Source organism: Protopterus annectens, chromosome 16.part0, assembly GCF_019279795.1.
Source record: "Protopterus annectens isolate FY-2018-M chromosome 16.part0, PAN1.0, whole genome shotgun sequence".
Classification (NCBI taxonomy): domain Eukaryota; kingdom Metazoa; phylum Chordata; order Ceratodontiformes; family Protopteridae; genus Protopterus; species Protopterus annectens.
Window position 1 is genome coordinate 45,576,595 of NC_056750.1, and position 22,347 is coordinate 45,598,941.

At 42.3% G+C, this 22,347-nt stretch overlaps 1 protein-coding gene across 2 annotated transcripts in view; it reads left to right on the forward strand.

Moving 5' to 3' along the window:
- The window catches only part of LOC122790425 (mediator of RNA polymerase II transcription subunit 12-like), a 224,127-nt gene that overhangs the window by 179,178 nt on the left and 22,602 nt on the right, over positions 1–22,347 (forward strand). For both annotated transcript variants that reach the window (XM_044057948.1, XM_044057949.1), the window contains exon 6: positions 4,878–4,922. In XM_044057948.1, the coding sequence (XP_043913883.1) occupies positions 4,878–4,922 (45 nt within the window). The remainder of the gene's footprint in view (positions 1–4,877; positions 4,923–22,347) is intronic.

Sequence of the window (22,347 nt, forward strand, 5' to 3'; positions counted from 1 at the left end):
ACAAATCCTTCCAAAACTAAAGGCATTGACTTAATTCTTATTCACTGCAGTCAAAATCTGGTTCACAAACTCCTACCAACTACTTAATCATAGCACAACTAAACTAATGCTTTTAATACCTAAAAATATGCCGAACTAAAATCATCCTTCCAAATCTACTCACGTAACAACACCAAAATTGACAGTCTCTCAAACAAATCTACTAGGTATTCTAGCTGATGAAAATCTTAAGTTCAACCTACATTTATCACAATATGTTAAAAAAAAAAACATATGAAACTTGGATCTCTCTGTAGGATTAAGCCATAGCTTACCAACTGTACCAAACAAGCAATAGCTAGAATATATTTGTTCTGAGTATTACTGTATGCCTCACTAATTCTTGCTAACTTAAATAAAACTGACAAACTTAAACTCAAAACATGGCAAAATAAAATAGATACATTTTCTGCAAACACCCCACAGAGATTCCTCCACTACATTGTGCTGGGAGAACTGGACTGGCTAGAATTACCCTGATATTTAAAAATTTCTCAACCAGTTACTGCTTATAACCCTACCTACATGCCAGAAAAATAACCCGCAATCCCAAATACTCAAATTCTACTCTAGTAGCACAGACCTTAGACTTTCTTACAAGTTCATCTTCTTTGTAACCAAAACATACAATAATGTTGGGGGCTCTCCAGTTACTTCTCAGAACTCTGAAACTCTATCCCTAACCCAATCAAACGAACAAACTACACATTTTCAAAACACAACTTTAATAGCACCTAAAGTACACCTGGCTGTGTTCTTGCTACACACCTGTCTAAGTCCCATCAGTAATCTGTCCACTAAAATACATGGCGCACAAAAATTGCTTTATATCTATGTTACTCCCCCACATCTCCCACTTCCCTTATCTAAGCCACTCCCCCACATCTCCACCTAGTTTTATCTATGTTACTCCTCCACACCCTCCTTCCCTTATCTAAGTTACTCCCCCACAACTCTACCCTCCCTTATCTATTTTACTCCTCCACATCTCTGCACTCCCTTATCTATGTTACTTCCCACATCTCCCGTTTCCCTTATTTATGTTACTCCCCAAATCTTCCCTTCCCTTATCTATGTTACTCTTCCTCATCTTCCCCTTCCCTTTTCTATGTTCCTCCCCCACATCTCCGCCTTCCCTTATCTATGTTACTCCCCCACATCTCCCTTTTCCCTTATCTATATTACTCCCCAAATCTGTGTTACTCCTCCTCATCTTCCCCTTCTCTTTTCTGTTACTCCCCCACGTCTCCTCTTTCCTTTTGCTATGTTACTCCCCCACATCTCCCCTTCAATGTTACTCCACCGCATCTCCCCGTCCCTTATTTATGTTACTTCCCTACATCGCCCATTCCCTTATCTATGATACTCAGCCACATCTACCCCTCCCCTTATCTATGTTACTCCATCGCATCTCCCCCTTCCTTATCTGTGTTAACTCCCCACATGTCCCCTTTCCCTTATCTGTGTTACTCCCCCTTCTCTTCCCTCTCACTATTTTTATGCTCACACAGAACACCTTCTCCCATACTCCTGCACTTCTCTATAAGCATAACCTTATGCCTTATACTGCAAACATTTCTATCACTAATCTACTTCTTATTTCTATCCCTCTTTTTTCCACATCTCTGCTTTCCCTCATCCAGTTTTCCATGAACACCTTCTAATTAATAACTTTTTTGCTGTCCCTAAACATTTCATTATAGACCACTCCTTTCTATATGCATACATACCTAATATACTTATGAAATGCATATGGCTTTATGTCTTGTTATACTTTGAAGTGTAGGTTAAAAAATAATGTATAACTGTATTTAAACTTGCATGGAGCTTTTCTCCCCGGGCATCCACTGAAAATGACATCTTGCCCATTTGGACTTTCCTGGTCAACAAAAACAAACAAACAAACAAATATATAAAATTCTCCTTTAAATAAAATTCCACTTAGCTTAATGTATTAGAATTAGGTACCCTTTCAGTCTTAATGAAACGGAGAACAATGTTAGCTCTTTTTCTCTTTCCTCATGGAAAATTATTGAAGAAGTTCTGTATTCCTATGCTGAATCATCTTTGAAATAATTCAAATTGTATGTCATCATGCATCGTTATAACTGCTCATACATTGTTGAAAAAGTACTCATTCATTCACAAGCGCACACAAATACTAACTCAGAAACACACTTCCTAACTTGTAGTACAGGATTCACATTTGACCAAATTAGATTTCATGCAATGTAACATTCACACATATCAGACTCTCTTTTAATATAACATTTACACAGATAACATTCTCATTTAGTGTGTAACATTCACACAAATCAGATCGAACAAAATAAACTCACCCAAACTGGGTGTGATCAAGCCATCCATGAAAAACTAACCAACTCCTTTTAAGCTGATTCTTGAATAGCTTGTAGAATTTTAATTTTCCCAGCCTTTTATGTAGTTTTCTAAACTTAATATGATTTAATTTTTATATAAAACACAGCAGACAACAAATACAACAGTTATATTAAACGGGGATGGGGTGCCACAGTTATCTAACTACTATAAAGTTCATGTATACCTTATGAAAATGATTCCCAAGCTGACACTAACAGCTCCCTTACAGGGATAAGCAAAACCAAACAATAAGCAAACTTAAATACAAATTGACATATTGTGGATGGTGCAGTCATTAACATAACATTTCCCCATTTCTGAAGAAAGACGATTATCCAAAGACTTCACTACATGAACTTAAAAACAGTAATAATAATAATAATAATGTAATTATATCCTCAGACATGGCACAGCCCCATTCCCCCAAATGCATCATGTGGTATGGTGATCTAAAATGTGCAATCGAGAGAAAATATAATAATTCAAACCTGGTCTGGGGATGACCTGCACTTAGAAAGCTTCTTCAACTAATTATATAGAGAGCAGTCTTTTCTTTAATTTGTTTGTTTGTTTGTGTCCTTCAGCTTTTCCGGGTTAGGGGTCGCCACAGCGGAACTCCGGTCCGCTAATGATTGGTAGTGGATTTTTACGTACCGGGTTACCAGCCCTGACGCACTACCTTCACTTTAATTGTAAAAAAAAATAATAATAACAAAAAGCCATTCTAGATGTGTGCATTGCAGGATTTATCCATGGCTGGTGTGGTTTGGTCTTAAAGGAGAATCTTGAATGACCAAAGTCAGTTTTCATTAGCCTGTATTACCCACAACCTAAACATCATCTACTGCCTTTACTCAATGTTTTTTGTTGAATTAGTGCATTTTTTAAGAGTTAAAGTATATATTGTTTTCTTTTTGCTTTCATTTGTTCTTCCATGTAGCAAAAATAGTCGACATATTTCTGAGCCTTGTAAACTTTGTTGTTACATAACAATGTATGTAATTCTTTTATTTTTAAGTTTGATGCCTGAAAGTTTCTGTATAAGCTTGCTGCAATCTGTTTAATCTCTAATATTCAGTAATAGACTGTCCTTAAAAGAATCTTGTCCATTTATTTATTATTTGTGATGCAGGCTGTTGCATCTTTTGTGTGACTTTAACACCTCAGGCTTCTGAAACAATTTTACTCCCATTCACATCAGTTACTAAATTGGCATGTTCATTACCAGTACCTATTTCTTTGAAGCTAATCTTGTTTAGGTGAGGAATGCTTGCTTTATCATAGATATACCAAATGGCTTTGCACAACTGGCTAACACATTTTTCAGTGTTAACTAGGTTTCATCATATAGCTAAAACCTAGAACACACTTCTTTCTTCTATTAAAACCATTTTAACCCCACTCAATTAAAAAAACAATTTCTTAAAAGCTACTTAACAGACACATGGCTTTGCTCATGTAACAGTCCAGGTTAAGTAAGAACAACTACTACTATCTCTCCCCTAATCACAAAACTAACATATAATCCTTATTTCCACACTCCTTTCTCTTCTCCTATCTATCCCTTTGCCAGGTCTAACTAGAAAGCAATAACTGTCTCATCAAAAATCTGCCCTCCCTCAATGGTTCTCATCCTGACCTCTCTCTCCCTCAGTTCCCCTTTTACTTTCTTCCTTACTTCTACTGAACAGAAAGCGACCATAAAATAACTTGATTACACTAACTCTTTCTTTGTATTCCTAACTGTAAACATATACTTACACTCTTTACTAACTGTAAACCATGGTTATAATGTGTACCCTATGGCTTATCTTTCATTATATTTTGACTTACGGTATTATTGTAAGATCATACAAACTGTGCAAACTTTATCTATCTTTTTTTTTTTTTTGGCATTATTACTTTAAAATATTACACCTATGTCAAGTATCTTTCATTGCATAAAAATCATCATGTCTATGTTTTTTCATGTAATGTTACTATGTGTAACTTTCCCCCCGGGCCTTCACTGAAAATGGGTCTCAATCCAGTCAAGCTTTCTTGGTAAACAAATGTAAAAATAAATAAAATAAATAAAAATATTCTGTTTTCTTTACTAACCTTGAATACTTGTGTTTTTTATTCTTCTCTGCATTCATCTCCTTTTCACTAGCTGTAAACTTCTGCAAGACCATTGTTTAGAAATGACCACTAACACTTTTTTGTGTAAGATGCTATGAACACTTGCACCGTAAAAGTGAACAGAGAACAAGGTGTTATGCAATCAGAGTGTGTTAAGTGTCTGAAGAGCTAAGCAGTGCAAATCGGCAGTGTCATTTGTACTGAAATTACTAAAATAAATTGTATAACTCCAGACAATGTGTAATAATGAGTATGTCAAAATGCTTTCTTTTCTACTGGTTATTTTAAACCTTGTTATGTTGACCTTTGTTTAAAATTCTCTTTAATTTTATTTTTAGCACAGTTTTGGTGGAGAAGAAGGCGGACCTCCAGGAAACCATCAGGTATTAGTTATAGTTATTTCATCATGTGTCAGGTTCTGTTTCTGTAGTCTGATTCCATTTTAGGTAATTTTTAGTTTCACATATTTTTTTTTGCTTGAGATACAATATATCCTAATGTATTTGCCTAGTCTGAGTTCCACAAAATACTGATGCAGCCATTTCTCTGTCTGGGATTACTGTTACACAGGGAAAGAAATGAATGTAAAAGCACAGTTTAAATTATTACAGTTTTTTTTAGTATTCTGATTTTATTTTGCATTGGTTGCAATAGTAGTATCACTTACTGTAATGACACTTGTTACGTGTGTTTTCTTTGGTGGAATTATTTCCTACCTGAAACTTTCAAGACAGACCTTCTGATGTTTCATAGCTTCATAGGTAGGTAGGTACTAGGCTATCTGCCCGAAGGCATTTATAAGCCTAGCCAGAATGTGTTGGCTTTCACCGTCCCCTTGGATTAGTTCCCTGTGCCTCTGTCCAGCAGAGCCACTGAAGTGATCCCCGAAGTAAACTTTCTGTTTCCCATCCACTCGTCAAGGTTTCTCTTGAAGAGTGTTAGCGAGGAGCTCTGCCTGATGTAGATTGGGATCTTGTTCCAAAGCATGGGAAGTCTCTGGGACAGGAATCTATCCCTCCAGCATGTCCTATTTATTGTTGTGGTGAGGTTTAGATCCCTAGAGCATGTGGCTCACGGGGATAAGGTTTTCTTTAGGTGGAGCATGTCCATCAATTCTGGGTTGGACATAGCCTTATATGTCAGGCAGAGATTACCTCTGAGTAGGCAGTATGCAACCGAGTACAGCTGTAATTTCTTCAGTTTAGCTGCATAGGACATCTGTTTGAGGCCAGCGATCCTCTTGCTGAGGTACTTCTGTGGTCTTTCCAGCTGTTGCAGGTGTCTTGTAAGGTACATCCCAAATGGGGCGTTGTACTCTATGATGGGTCTGATGAGTGATGAGTAGAGGGGCACAATGACCTCTTTTGATCTTGATGCGAACCCTTTTGTGATTAGGTGGGCCACGTAGAAGGATTTTCTAACCACTTTGGCAATGTGATTATCAAAGGTGAGATTACTATCTACTTGGGTCCCCAGATCCCTTATTACGTCTTCCGTATTTAGGGGACTACCACCTATGTGGTAGTTTGTGGATACTTTGTTTTTTCCAAAGGGAATGACTATGCACTTTTTGGCATTTAGCTTGAGGCCATGATTTTGACACCAGGTATCCGTCTCAGTGAGACCCTTTTGGAGGATGTCTGCGTCAGCCGGAGAGTCAATTATAGCCCCTAGTTTGCAGTTGTCTGCGAACTTGGTCAGCCGTAGTCCTCCTGTGCTTGCCTGTACCTCTGAGAAGTATATGCCGAACAGGAGGGGTCCTAGGACTGAGCCCTGGGGAACTCCACTTGTAACCGATTTAGAGTCGGACCTAGCTCCTGCAACTCTCACCATGTGGGTTCTGTCCGTGAGCCAGTTGGCAACCCATCTTGTGAAGTAGGGGTTTATGTTCAGGCTGGTGAGCTTGTCTATAATACCAGAATGGGGAATGGTGTCGAAGGCCTTTGCGACCTTTCCCTCATCTATAGCTTTGGTAACTGTCTAAAAGAAGTCCACCAGGCTTAGGAGGCATGATCTGCCCTTAACAAAGCCAAACTGGGTAGGGTGCAGTGTTTGGAGGTTACCAATGTCTCTGTTAATGAGTTTCATGATGATGTGCTCCATAGCCTTGCAGACCAAGCTAGTCAGGCTTATAAGGCGATATTTCCCGGGGTCTGTTGTGGCTCCACCTTTATGGAGCAGAATAACCACTCTATGGGTACATAGCCTGTGGAGAGGCTAAGTCTGAACAGTGTGTTTAGGTGAGGGGTTAGTTCATCTTTGATCTCATGTAGGACGCAGCCTGGGACACCGTCCGGTCCCATTGATGCTGTGTTTTTGGCTTTGGAGATGGCTGTTTTAACCTGAGTGTCTGTGATTTCAGGGACTCTACATTCTTCTGATATGGTTATGGGCCCTCTTGGGGGTGAGAGGGGGGTGAAGTTTGCGCTGAACCTGTCTGCCAGGATGTTGGCGATATCAGTCGGTTCAGTGTATTTTGTGCCATTCTGCATTAACTCCGAGCTGATCTGAGCATTGCCACTTAGATTCTTGACATAGCTAAAGAATGCCTTGTGGTTAGCTTTGGAGTCCTTGGCAATTTTTCTTTCAAAGCTCGCCTTGGATGATTTTATGAAGGATCGTAGTTTCATGCTGATGCTGATCAGGGATGTCTTCCCTTCTTGGGATTTTACTCTTTTCTGTACTAGTTTCCTCCTTCTATTGTATAGCTTGTTTTTGGCAGGAGTCCACCAGACTGGTTTCCTTTTCTTGAAGGAGTGAGTCTTAGTTTTGCTTGGGATGGCATGATCCATGCATTCTTGTAGGTGTCTGTAGAATGCATTAGTAAATAATTTTGCAGCTTGGACAGTGTTATCCTTCAGCATGGGGGCTTTGAAACTTTCCACCTCGGCCTTAAGTAACGTGAAGTTTGCTTTTGAAAAGTTTTTCACGTTGGTTTTCTTGTCAGGGGGTTGGGGCGGAATGTGGATATCCAAAGTGATTTGTTTATGGTCAGATCTAACCAGTGAGGGGTTAAACTCCGGTGTGGAACACCGGTCACCCATGTTGGTGATGACCAGGTCCAATATGTTGTCACCTCTGGTGGGAGTGTTGACCAGTTGAACCAGGGCGTTTTGAGTTTATAAATTCTAGGAAATGTTGGGCAAGGGAGTTAGTACTTGAGTAGTTCTCCCAGTTAATGTTTGGATAATTGAAATCACCCAATATTAGGGTGTTTGGTAGGACCTTTATGTTTCCCAGTGTTTCCAGGAATGCAGAATGGGGGTCCTGGGATATGGTGGGTGATCTGTAGCAAGCTACAATTTGAATTGCAGTTTTGCCCATTGTTAGTTGCACGTGGATGATCTCTGAAGCATCGTGCTTTGCCACTAACCTAGAGGTGTGGGTATCCTTGATGAATATGGATACGCCCCCGCCTTTTGCATTTCAGTTTGGGTTTTGTGGCTGAAATGTATGGTATGAGTTGTAGCCTGGTAGTGCTGGGGTGCTCTCTGCAGCCTTAAACCAGGTTTCTGTTACTACACATATATCGATTTTCTCCATACTGAGGAGTGCCTCGAGTGCATGCATTTTGAGGTTCAGACTTCTGGCATTTAGTAGCACTACCCTCAGTTTTTTGTTACTTGTGCTATTAACAGCGGTAGGTTTGTCTTTTGAGCCTTGCCTAAAAAGGGCACTATGGGGGTGGCAAGAGCCATGGCCAGTATTCGAAAGCCTAAGGGTGACAGGTGCAAGCCGTCTCTAGCAAAGCAACGTGGCTTGTCGAGCATGTCATCCCAGGTGGACAGACACTGGATCCCCTTTGAATGACACCAGAAACTTAGCCAGTTGTTGAAATTGAGAATTTTTTCTTTATACCGTGGTATCATTCTTGGTGAGGGCAGGATGCTACTCTGGGTCAGGGTCATACCGGCCTGGGCTACATGATCATAGAGCTCTTCCATGTCTCTTTTCATGTAGTCCAGAGAGGTATGGCTCAGGTCATTCACACCAACATGGACAATGACAGAGTCATATTTGTACTTGTTCTGTAGTGACCTGAGTGCTTGTGTATGTGGCGGATCCTGGCGCCCAACAGGCAGCTAACAGTAACCTGCTCCTTATTCAGCCTAGTGAGTGGGACATCAGTGTGCCTGACTATAGAGTCACCTATTACTAGTATGTTGGGTATGTTATTTTTCCTTAAGGGCTGTGATTGCATGGCACACTGGTGTTGTGAAGTATGTGTTTCATGGTTTGTGTTGGGAGGTGGAGGTTGCTTGGATGTTTGCTTTGGTGGTCTCTGTTGGTTTTGCAGATTTTTGTTTACAGCCTCCGAATATGTTTTCATGTATTTATGTGTGTTTTTTTCCAGTGCTGCTTTAATGGGTTTATGTGAGACTGATGGTGTGATGCAATTATTTCCCTTTTCCTCTTGACTGTCTGATCCAGTCTTGGGTTGAGAGAGCTTACCTCCAGTTTGGCTGTATACTTGCATCTCTCGCATGTATTAGTGTTTGGTGGTAGGAGGAGGGGGTTGTCTGTGTACATGAGGCAGTTATAAAATTGCCTCAAAATACCCAGATTCACCAGTTGAACTGGAGAGTACACCTGAAACTGCCCTTTGGACATGCCTGGATAGGTACAGTGAACTGTTTTACTGGATGGCTGGTAAGGTCGAATAGAGAGCCTTATCCTTCTGTACAGTACAGGAGGGTCTAGTGCTAGGGTTTATAAGGGCTTGCTATAAGGTTTGAGTAAGTGCCAGGTTGAGAAATGAGTGGCTTGAGTGCTTAAATTGAAAGTTTGTCTAGTTCCAAGGGAAAAATTGAAGAGGAGACATTGTGGTGCCGGGAATACTTTCACCCTAGCTAACCGGCACTGCCCGGTGCGCAAAACCGGGCACATACGGTATTTATAGCAGGGAAATGAAAGCGATAGAAATTAGCCCAAAATGGCCAATAAACTACTAATTTCTGTGCTGAAACCACTCCTCCAGGGGCAGACAGGCTGCTCAAAGCTCCCCTCTCTCACAGGTGAACAGAGAACTTCCTTCTATCCAAGTAAGGTATTGATTAGATTACAAAACTGAATGTGAATGCATTTACCATGTTGTTATACTTATATATATCTATAGCTGAAACTTATTTTTTCTAAAACTCCACCCCAAGCATGATGTCATGTTATGCAAACAGTGCTATAGTAGAGCTGGAAATACTGAAGCATATTTTTTTTTCCTGGGCTTCAAGTGTGACAGTATAATAACATGGTAAATGCATTCACATTCAGTTTTGTAATCTAATCAGTATTGCACTAGTTGAGTTATTATTTCACTCAGCACTACTTTTTAAGGAGTGACCATTAAGTTTGTGTAATGGTGAAACAGGTTTTATCTATGTGTTGTACTGTTGACAGCCTCATGATTGCTGCAGTTTGTTCTTAAAAATGGCATGAATTATGTGTTTAGTTTTCTGGAAATAGTTACTCATTTATATATTGCTTTTAGGTGTTTAAGGTATGATATGATGCTAGTTGTGCTGTGCATACCTCTCAACTGTCCAGAATGTTGTGGAATGTCCCTGTCTGGGCGTCTCTCACACACACACACACACACACACACACACACACACACACACCTTTAACACAATACCACTCTATAGCTCTTACATGACTCCCATGTGCACATCACAGTCTATCTCCATGATCTACTCCCAGCACTATCATCATTCCAACCTCTAAGTAAGGTGTTGTTCCCTCACAAACTGCACTAAATACCTGTTCTACAATTTCATTCTACGTTTTCTTCAGAAATGGAAAAAAAACTTCACAGTACATACAGAAGAACTGAAACAATGCACCAAATGTTACTCCTTTGCCCAAAACCAATTCTGTTTGTGTGTGTGTTTGTGTGTGTGTGTGTGTGTGTGTGTGTGTGTGTGTGTGTGTGTGTGTGTGTGTGTGTGTGTGTGTATGTGTGTGTGTGTGTATGCTTGCACATGCAGTCGTGTGCATGCATGTTTGTGCAGTAATGTGTGACACAGCATCTATGAGGAGTATTATGGTGTTCATTCTTGATTTCATATCTGTAGCTAATTTCCAAACAGATGCATACTATTCACTTATTTTCTACCCTACATACTAGAGAAAAACACTTTACTCATATGCATTGAAGATTACTGATCCTACAGACATTGCCAACATACTGGCTGACAGGTTCAGTGCAAACTCCCCCCCCCTCCCCCCCAAAAGGAGAGATATCTATACCAAGCGATTGCAGCCCCCCAAACATCTCCAACGCCCAAGTTAGAACTGCTCTCTCCAAAGCAAAAAACACAGCATCCATGGGACCTGATGGTGTCCCCGGCTGTGTGCTCCACGAACTCAACGAGGAATTAAACCCACAGCTAGGACAGCTGTTTAATCATAGTCTTACCTCTGGATACGTACCCAGGGAGTGGCGCACTGCAACTGTGGTCCCACTTCACAAAGGCAGTGCCTCCACCGACCCTGGAAATTACCGGCCCATTAGCTTGACAAGCCTTATCTGCAAAGCCATAGAGAGGATCATAATGGACCTCATAAATAAAGACATAGGGAATTTGCAGACTTTGGATCCATCCCAGTTTGGCTTTGTCAAAGGCATATCATGCCTTCTAAACTTGGTTGACTTTTTCGAAACAGTCACCAAAGCCATTGATGAGGGAAAGGCAGTCCATACAGCCTACCTCGATCTGGCGAAGGCCTTCGATACAATACCCCACTCGGGTATCATTGAAAAACTCATCAGCTTAAATGTTAACCCATACATCACAAGATGGGTTGCAAACTGGCTGAGTGACAGAACCCACAGGGTCAGAGTTGCTGGCACCATGTCAGACTCAAAGCCTGTCACAAGTGGTGCACCACAGGGCTCAGTCCTGGGCCCACTCTTGTTTGGCATCTACTTTTCCAGTACAAGCAAACACAGGAGGGTTATGGCTGACAAAGTTTGCAGATGACTGCAAACTGGGCGCCATAGTAGAAAACACATCTGACACAGATATCCTTCAGAAGGGTCTCACAGAAACGGATAACTGGTGCCAGAGCCATGGCCTAAAGTTAAATGCCAAAAATGCATAGTCATACCCTTCGGGAAAAACAAGGTTACCCCTAGCTACCAAATAGGTGGCAATCCACTGAGCACAGAAGAAGTTATCAGGGACCTGGGGACCCAGGTTGATAGTAGTCTGTCATTCAACACCCATGTAGCTAAAGTAGTTAGGAATACCTTCTACATTGCCCACCTTATCATGAAGGGATTCTCATCTAGATCAAGGGAGGTCATAGTCTCCCTATACTCATCACTCATCAGACCAATGATTGAGTACAATGCCCCATTCGAATGTATCTGACCCGACACTTGCAGCAGCTGGAGAGGCCACAAAAGTTCCTCACCAAAAGGATAAAGGGTCTCAAACATCTGTCCTATGCTGCCCGACTGAAAGAACTCCAGCTCTATTCAGTCGCACGCTGCTCAGAGGTGACCTTTGCCTAACATACAAGGCCATGTCAAACCCAGATTTGATGAATATGCTTCACCTCAAAAAATCTAGATCCATCAGAGCCACAAGGGCGGGAGACTTAAACCTCAACATGGCTATTAATAGGACGTGCTGGAGGGATAGATTCATCACCCAAAGACTCCCTATGCTGTGGAATAAAATCCCGGTATATGTGAGGCAGAGCACCTCGCTGGCCTTGTTCAAGAGAAATCTTGACCAATGGATGGGAGATCGCAGATATACCCCAGGGATTACCTCAATGTCACTGCTCGACAGAGGCACAGCAAAATAATGGGTATAGTTCCCCATACTAAAGGGGTGGCGTAAGCCACAAAACTATGGGCTAGGCTTGTAAATGCCCTCGGGCAGATAGCCTAGTATGAACCTATGAACCTATGAACCTATACCATTGCCACTCAAAACATTAACAAAAACAACAATGCTTAGCTGTGAACCAAAAGTGGTAATATAAAGTGTGACCACAAAAAGGAAAGTAATGCATTCACCAGTTTAGAAAATCTATATAGTTCATTTAGTAATCAATTGGAAAAGAAATTCACTATATCCTATCAGAATCCATACTTTTTGTGATTTCCTAAATATATTTTATTTATTTACTGTTGACCAGGAAAGTCCAACTGTATGGAAAAAACAGTTCCAGAAGAGGGCTAGGGAGAAAAGCTCTACAAGATATATAGAGAAAGTAAGATACATACATATATATTGTGATGTATTGCTTGAGCATACAATAATGAGAAAACACAAATATTGGCAAGATACATATGAATAGTCAGTATACAAACATAATATAATGATATGAAAAATCATTCAGAGGTAGATAAGAATGTGTGTTTACACTGACAGTTAAGACCCAATAGATTTTTGTAATAATAGCACAGGGGTAAAGTGAACTTTCATAACAATGTTAAGTTGAGGAGACTGTGGTCCAGTGTATGTGGCTAAGAAGACGTAATAATGTAGGATAAGATACAAAATTATTGGCCAAGTGGTCAATTTAGAACAGGATATCATTACAGTATGAAGTCTCATCACCACCAACATTACTGTCATCCGAACTTCCTGCTGAACTCAGGTAAGGGGAATCCCTGTAAGGACTCAGAATTCCAGCATTAGAAGTTAAACCAATAACTTGGACATCAATGCTTTTACTAGAAAAACACACCAGTTCTCAGAACTGCTTTCATGTACTGAACTGACAGCTTTAGTGCAATGCCTAACGTGACATAAATGGTCAGAGGGGCTTGCACAGAGAATTACAGGGAGGGACAGCATCATACAATGAAAAATAACACAAAAAAGAACATGATTGTGAATCATGAAACAGTTATGGTACGATCACAGAATGAGTCTTTACAACAACAAAACAACCATGAACGTATGTGTGACAAACTAAAATGCTGCCAGCCAAACTAGCTGGAAATTTGTAAATAATTATATGTCACTTGAAAATATTAATATGATTTATATAGAAATGTGACACTGCCAACCCAGCTATCTGGCATTTTGTGAATAATCATGTGTCATTTGTGAATATTAATATGATCCATAGGCTTTCTTACAAATGTAAAAGAACTATATGTTATGTGGATAATAAACTACTGGTGCAGAAGTGTGTGTTGGACTTTATGTTATGTACTGAGCTTCAAGAACGTAACCACAGTGTACCCTGTTGGAAAAGGCCAGAAATGTGTATAAACTATATACCTGTGCAGATGTGTGTTTTAATGGTAGAAGGTGGAACGTACAGAGTTAACTTGTAAAACTTCAAAAAAATAAGTTGAAATTGTTTATGACTGTGCTATAAAAGTTATTTAATGCAAAGAGACAGGATGTCTAGTGATAGAGGTTTTTCTGTTGTCTTGAAACAGAAATAATTACTAGGTTTAAAATGTAAAAGTGTTTGTTTTACGACTTCCAGTTCTAGGCAAATGTCTGAGAGATAAGTATTTTTCACAGAGAAATGTTAAATTCTGTTTACATATGTTTAGCCTGGGAACTGGAGGCAGTTGACATACAGTGATGTCATCCAGCTGACCCAGCAGAAATGTTTTGATATTAATTTAATAACTATCTCTCAGAGAAAGTCTGTGCATTTTGTATTTGTCTTTGGACCTGGAAACATCCTGTCATCAGCACTTGCCTTGCTAATAGTAAGTAAATAGATTACAATGATTTCTCTTAAATATAGGTAGGAATATAGTAAGATTAGTTTGGATGTTTCTTTATTTATTAGAGACTGTCCTGCAATGTTGTTTTAAAATATTTTCCATGATTCTGAACTTTGTAGTCACTGCATTGAGTTATTGAATATGTTCTTGTTCTTTTATTATTTATTATTAAATATGTTTAAATCTTTTAGCTGTGTCTGCTTTCTTTAGAGATATTTAAGCTCTTAGGGTACTTGCATATGTATTTGGTGACACCGAGGCTTCTTGGTTACTGGGTCAGTGCAGGGGCATCACATGTTAATTGTTTGGAGTGGTAGGATAGCCACATCACATATCAGTTGGTTGACAGTGGTGAGATAGCCATATAACTTATTAGTTGGCTTGTAGTGGTGTGGATATTGAATTCCTGTAGCTGCGTACAGTGGTCACTGAAGGTGTTTTTGTACTCCAAATCAGCTACGTAGTGAACATTCAGAGTTCATATCACAATTGTTCTATTTTTTTTGCTAGCTTAGTCAGGGAGAGCAGGTAAGCATGTCAGCAGAGGAGTATGGCAAGCTGATAAGGAGCCAGTTGGCTGAGATGTGCCAGGCTAAAGGACTGGTGCATGCCAACCTGACTAAAGCAGACATGATTGCACCTTTACCCACAGCTGCATCACAGAATAGCAATCAGGAGGACAATCAGATTGGCCGTGGAGATGTGCAACTCTCAGAAAATGGACAGCTCAACCTTTCCACAGAGAACTTAAAAATCCATCTGGAGTTAAAGAGACTTGAGTTGGAGGCCAGGAATTTGGAAATAGAAACAGCAGAGAAACTGAGACATCTGGAGGCTGAGGAAAATGAGAAATTCCAACGTCTAAAGGCTTAATAAAATGAGAAGCTGTGATTTCTGCAGGCTGAGAAGAGTGAGAGGCAGAGGCCACATGAAAAGGAGATGCTGACCCTTTGCCAGAGTCATGGAAGTAATGGGGAAGGGAGTAACTGAACCCCAGAAGCAACAAAGGTCAGTAAATTCCTTCCACAGTTTACAGAGGGGGATAATTTTGATAGTTTCATTCATATGTTTGAAAGGGTATGTAAACAGTGTAATGTTGACCAAGAGCTCTGGGTACGGTTCCTGACCCCCTTACTCCATGGTAAAGCTGTAACTGTTCTTTCCAAATTATCTGATGCTGATTGTTTAAATTATAATGTTTTAAAAAAGTTTGCTAGAATGTTTTAAGTTAACACATGAATCTTATAGAAAAAAAGTTTTGTGAGCATAGACACAAGTCAGATGAAAGTGTGTGTGAATATGCTGCTGAACTGAACACTTATTTTCATAGGTGGGTGAGAGGATGTCAGGTCATCAGTTTTGAAGGGCTGGCAGACCTTTTGGTGAGGGAACAAGGCCATGACACTTTGCCTGAGGACATGAGAATCTGGTTAGCTGATAGACAATGCAATACTACAGATGAGTTGGGGAAGAAGGGAGACCTATACCTAGCAAGCAGGGCATCTCTGCACAGGAAAGTGACACCCAGTGCTGCTCATGGGTCTAAGGGAACCCATAGTGGGCAACCCAGACAGAGTTTGCCTGTAGCAGGGGAAGCCACTAGTCCAGGTACACATCCAGGACCAAGGGTTAAATGTTTTAAATGCAACCAGTGGGGCCATGTAGCGTATAGATGTCCATGGAGGCAAGGTGGGGAACAAAAGGTGGGAGAGCCAGTAAGTGGGAATGACAAAACGCCAGCAGTAGGTTGTCTCAAGACAACAAGGGTACCAAACTACCACAAGAGGTTATATCCTATCTTAGTGAATGGGTAAGAGGCCATAGCTAAGAGAGACACAGCCTCTGACCTAACCATCGTGAAGCCTGCAATGGTTACAGAGGAGCACTACTTGCTTGGGCAGTCTACTCCAGTCAGAGCTTTAGGAGGGACCCCATTACAAATACCTTTGTCTAGGGTTCACCTTGACTGAGAGGGGTGGAAAATGAAGCAAGCAAGCAGGTGTGTTTGAGGATATCCCTGCAGATGTCCTGATCGAGAATTGTTTTGATAATCCAGTACCATGTGTTCATGCAGTTACATACAGTCCGGCTTGGAGACAAGCATGTGGACCTGGTAGCCTGGGGGAGACCCAGACAGACCGCACACTTGCAGCCAGGACTGATGAGGTGTTTACTTCAGGGAGGGAGCTACCCTGTAGCAGTGAGACTGAAGGTGAGCCACAGCTACTTTTGGGATCTAATGTTCCCTTGGACAGAGTGACTGCAAGGGCAGAGGGGAGTAATAGTACCCAGGCTGACAGTGAGGCACCACTGTCAGAGGATACTGGACTTCCTGTGGTAGGGAAGCTGGGAAGAATTACTAAGAAAGAGTTGAGACAGGCTCGTTTCTCAGACCCTACATTACAAGGCCTGATGGAGATAGCCAGTGAGGCACCTGATTCTCAAGGGAAAGGGGAATCTGTATACTGGGACAAAGGGTACAGAGAGTGGACCCCTGAGGGAGGGCTAGAGGATGAGAGAATACAGCAGTTGGTAGTGCCTAGAGCCTACCATCTGGCACTTCTAGCCATAGCCTATGACATTCCTTTTGCAGGTCATATGGGCATAAAGCACACCAAGAGACATATTATACAGAACTTTTATTGGACTGGGATTGCAAGGGATGTAACAGGGTACTGCAGGACCTATAAGCAGTACCAAAAAGTAGGCAAGGCAGGAGACAAGGTCAAGGCTCCTTGGATGCCTTTGTCTGTGATTGAGGAGCCATTTCAGAGGATAGCTATGGATATTGTGGGGCCTCTGAGTACCACAAATTCCACAGGGAAGACGTATATCCTGGTGGTAGTAGATTAAGCTACTAAATACCCTGAATCAGTGGCCCTGTCCTCCATCAAGGCAGAGAAGGTGGCAAATACTTTGTTATTGATTTTCAACAGGGTAGGTTTACTGAGATAAATACTGACTGACAGAGGTGCCAATTTCATGTCAGACCTGCTGGCTTGTTTGTGTGAGCGCTGTGGGGTGAAGCACCTAAAGACCATGCCCACCACCCCCAGATTAATGGTCTTGGGGAGAGATTAAACTCTACACTAAAGACCCTGCTTTGAGCATTTACAGACCAGTTTAACAGAGAGTGAGACAATAATTTCCTCAATTGCTTTTTGCATACAGAGAGGCACCCCAGGAACCCATAGGTTCTTCACCCTTTGAGTTGTATGGGCATAAGGTGAGGGGGGATTTAGATTTGATTTGTGATGAGTGGGAGGGTGAATGTGAATCCCACAAGGAGTCTGTTATGGCATATGTCCTAAACCTCAGGACAAGGCTTAGGGAGCTCATGGTCTTGGCCCAGGGGAACCTGGCAGGAGCGTAATAGCAGAAAAAGGTCTGGTATGACAGGAATGCTCGAGCCTGAGTATGCTGTGGGACAGCAGTTTATGGTTCTTATTCCTGTCAGACACATTAAGCTGCAGACAGCATGGGAAGGACCCTTCAAAGTGGTAAGGAAGGTCAGTGATGTTAACTACATGGTAGAAATACTAAGCAGGAGGCAGGGGCACAAATTGTACCATGTTAACATGATGAAATCTTAGCATGATAGGGAGTCCCTGGTGATGAGTATTTAAAATGAATGGCAGGAGGAATCTGAGGGGGATTTGATGACTGATCTCCTCAGTGAGGCTTGGACTGACACCTCAGTGGAAGAGGTAGCAATGTCCCACTGGCTGTTCTCAAAGCTGGGTAGGGAATGCTCACTGGGAAGCCTGGAGCAGCACCATGTGAATACAGGACCCCAAAGACCTATTAAACATGCTGCTTACAGGGTGTCTGAGAGAGAGTCAGACAGACTCTGCGGGAGGAGATACAGGAAATGTTGGAACTGGGGGTAATCCTGGAGTCCAGCAGTTCCTGGGCCTCCCCAGTTGTGCTGGTACCAAAGAAGATGGCAGCACCAGGTTCTGTGTGGACTACAAAAAACTAAATAGTCACACAGAGTCAGATGCTTACCCCATGCCTACGACAGATGAAGCCTTAAAGCAGCTGTCTGGGGTTAAGTATCTGACCACTATTTATCTGACCAAGGGCTACTGGCAGGTGCCCTTGACTCCCACCACTAGAGAGAGAGGTCAGCCTTTGTGACTCCTTTCAGATTATACAAGTTCACAAAGATGCCCTTTGGGATGAAAAAGGCCCCAGTGACCTTCTGGAGGCTGGTAGAAGGTATCCTAGCAGGAGCAGGAGATTATTTCCTTGCTTACCTGTATGATATTGCCATTTAGAGCCATTACTGGCATGAGCAGCTTCAGCATGTAAGGGAGGTCCTGGGCGGACTGCAAAGGGCAGGGTTGACCATTAAGCCCAGTAAGTATCATAGGTTCATAGGTGTGTACTCGGCTAATGGCCCTGGAGCCTTTACAAGCCTAGCCCATAGAAGTGCCCTGGCATCATGCCACCCGACGTTAGTTCCCAGTGCCTGTATCAAATAGAGCCACTGGAGTCATCCCTGGGATAAACTTTCTATTTCCCATCCACTCATCAAGATTTCTCTTGAAGAGAGCCTGTGAGGTGCTCTGCTTGACATGTATGGGAAGTCTATTCCAGAGCATAGGCAGTCTCTGAGTTATGAACCTGTCCCTCCAGCATGTTCTGTTGATTGTGGTAATGAGGTTGAGTTGTCTGGAGTGTGTGGTGTGGAGGGATTGGGATTTCTTTAGATGTAGCATTTCTAACAGAGCTGGGTCAGACATGGCTTTGTAAATCAAGCAGAGATCACCTCTAAGTAGGCGATATGAGAAAGAGAATAGTTGGAGTTTTTTGAGTCTGTCTATACAGGACAAGTGTTTAAGACCTAGGATCCTCTTTGTGAGGTACTTTTGCGGCCTCTCCAGTTGTTGTTGCAGGTATCTAGTAAGGTGCATGCCAAATGAGGCATTGTACTCGATAATTGGCCTAATAAGGGAAGAGAAGAGGGAGACAATTACCTCTTTTTTCCTGGATGCAAAACCCTTGATAATGAGATGTGCCACCTAGAAGGACTTTCTGACCACAGTGGCAATGTGGTGTTCGAAGGAGTGCTTGCTGCCAACCTGTGTCCCCAGATCTCTTATATCACTTTCAGTGTTCAGTGGGCTCCCATTGATGTGGTTATTAGTGGGAACTGAGTTTTTCCCAAAGGGGATGATGACGCATTTTTTGGCATTAACCTTAAGGCCATGGTTTCGACACCAGTCATTGGTCTCAGTGAGGCCTTTCTGTAGGATGTCTATATCACTTGGGGAGTTAATAATTGTCTCCCAGGTTGCAGTCATCTGCGGACTTGGTCAGCCAGAGTCCCTCTGTGTTGGCCTGGACTTCTGAGAAGTAGATGCCAAACAGGAGAGGACCCAGGATCAATCCCTGTGGGACTCCACTCATGATTTTCACACTGTGGGTTCTATCTGTGAGCCAGTTTGCAACCCACCTAGTGATATAGGGGTTGATGCCTAGTTTGGTGAGTTTATCAATAATACCTGAGTGGGGGATGCTATCAAAGGCCTTGGCCAGATCGAGGTAGGCTGTATGAACTGCCTTGCCCTCATCCACAGCACTGGTGACTGACTCAAAGAAGTCAACCAGGTTGAGCAGGCATGATCTACCCTTCTCAAAACCAAACTGTGTGGGATCCAGAGTTTGGAGATTCCCTATATCCTTGTTTATTAGGTCCATGATGATGCATTCCATAGCTTTGCATATCAGACTTATCAGGCTAATGGGGCGATAGTTCCCAGGGTCTGTAGTCACTCCTCCTTTGTGAAGAGGGATGACTGTAGCAGTGTGCCACTCAGTAGGGACAAAGCCTGAGGTGAGGCTGTGATTGAACAGGGCACACAGATGTGGTGCCAGTTCACTTTGTAGTTCATGTAGAACACATCCAGGGATATTGTCGGGTCCCATGGAAGCTGTATTCTTGGCCTTGAACAATGCAGCTTTAACCTGTGATGCAGTAATACTGGGTGCCTGGTAATCTACTGGTATTGTGATTGGTCCTTAAGGCGGGGGAGAGGGGTAAAGTTGGCACTGAATCTGTTGGCCAATATATTGGCAATATCTGTTGGCTCGGTATAGGAGGTACCATTGTGTAGTAGCTCAGAGCAAATCTGGGTATTGCCGTGGAGATTCTTTACATAACTATAGAAGGCCTTGTGGGTGCCTTTTCTATCTGCTGCAATTCTGTTTTCATAGCTAGCTTTAGAGGATTTGATGAAGGATCTCAACTTTTTGTTGAGGCTGATAAGGGAGCTTTTCCAGTCTTGGGACTTCACCTTATTCCACTTCAGTTTCCTCTTTCTGTTGTAGCGTTTGTTTATGGCAGGGGACCACCAGATTGGCTTCCTTTTTTTGGAGGAGAGCGTCTTGGTTCTGTTGGGTATGGTGAGATCCATGCATTTGTGTACGTGTTCCTATACTGCACTGGTGTATGATTCGGCAGTCATGCAACCATTCTCCATTTGCATGGGTGGCATGAAGTTAGCCACCTCTGTTTTTAGGAGCTCAAAGTTAGCTTTGGAGAAGTTTTTCATGGTGTTTACCTTTGCGGGGGGGGGTGTGGATTTCCATGGTGAGTAGTTTGTAGTGGGATCTAACCAGGGAGGAGTTGACTATTGGTGTAGAGCAGTCGTCGCCCATGTTAGTAATGACCAGGTCAAGGATCTTGCTACCTCTAGTGGGGTAAGAAAAAGCTGGTCTAGGGTATTGGAAATAATGAATTCCAGGAAACGGGCAAGTGTATTGGTGCATGAGTAGCTTTTCCAGTTAATGGAGGAGTAGTTGAAGTCACCCAGTATGAGAGTGGTAGGTTGGACCCTAATATTGTCCAGGGTACTTAGTAACATGGAGTGTGAGTCTTGGGACATGGTTGGGGACCTATAACAGGCTATGACCTGAATTGCTGTCTTACCCAATGTTAGCTGCACTTGAAGTTTCTCTGATGTGTTACATTGGGCTACCATCTCAATGGCAACACTCAAATCTGCTCTAAGTTACAGCACAATGGCACTAAATATACAGAAGCAACTGATATTGCCAACATCCTGGCAGATAGGTTCAGTGATAAGTTTACCACTCTCCCATCCCCTAAAGGGCCCATCTCTATACCGGAAGAATGCAAAGTTCCTGTAATCATGGCTGCACAGGTAATCCAAGAACACAGCATCCATGGGACCTGACAACATCCCTGACTGCGTTCTGCATGAACTACAGAATGAATTGGCACCCCACCTAAGTACCATGTTCAATCATAGTCTCACCTTTGGCTTTGTGCCCACTGAATGGAGCACAGCAATGGTTATGCCACTCCACAAAGGGGGAGCCACCACGGACCCCAGGAACTACCTCCCTATTAGCCTGACAAGCCTGGTCTGCAAGGCTATGGAACGTATCATCATGGAACTTATAAACAATGACATTGGTAATCTTCAAACTCTGGACCCTACCCAGTTCGGGTTTGTAAAAGGCAGATCATGTCTCCTAAACCTGATAGACTTCTTTGAAACGGTCACCAAAGCCGTAGATGAGGGTAAGGTGGTTCACACAGCCTATCTAGATCTCGCCAAGGCTTTCGACACCATCCCCCACTCTGGAATTATAGATAAACTCACTAAACTAGGTATAAGTCCCTATGTCACAAGATGGGTTGCCTACTGGCTCACTGACAGAACCCACTCTGTGAAAGTAGCAGACTCTAAATCCAACCTCAGACCAGTGACAACTGGAGTATCACAGGGTTCAGTCCTAGGTCCTCTCCTATTTGGTATCTACTTCTCTGAAGTACAGGCTAACACAGAAGGTCTTTGGCTAACAAAGTTCGCAGATGACTGCAAACTAGGAGCCATAATCAAAACTCCTAACGATGTGGACATCCTACAAAAGGGCCTCACTGAGACAGATGCCTGGTGTCAAAGCCATGGTCTCAAGCTCAATGCCAAAAAGTGCATTGTCATCCCTTTTGGTAAAAACTCTGTACCCATGAACTACCACATAGGCGGTAGTCTACTTAACACCGAAAGTGTGATAAGAGACCTTGGAACACAGGTGGACAGTAGTCTCTCCTTTGATAATCA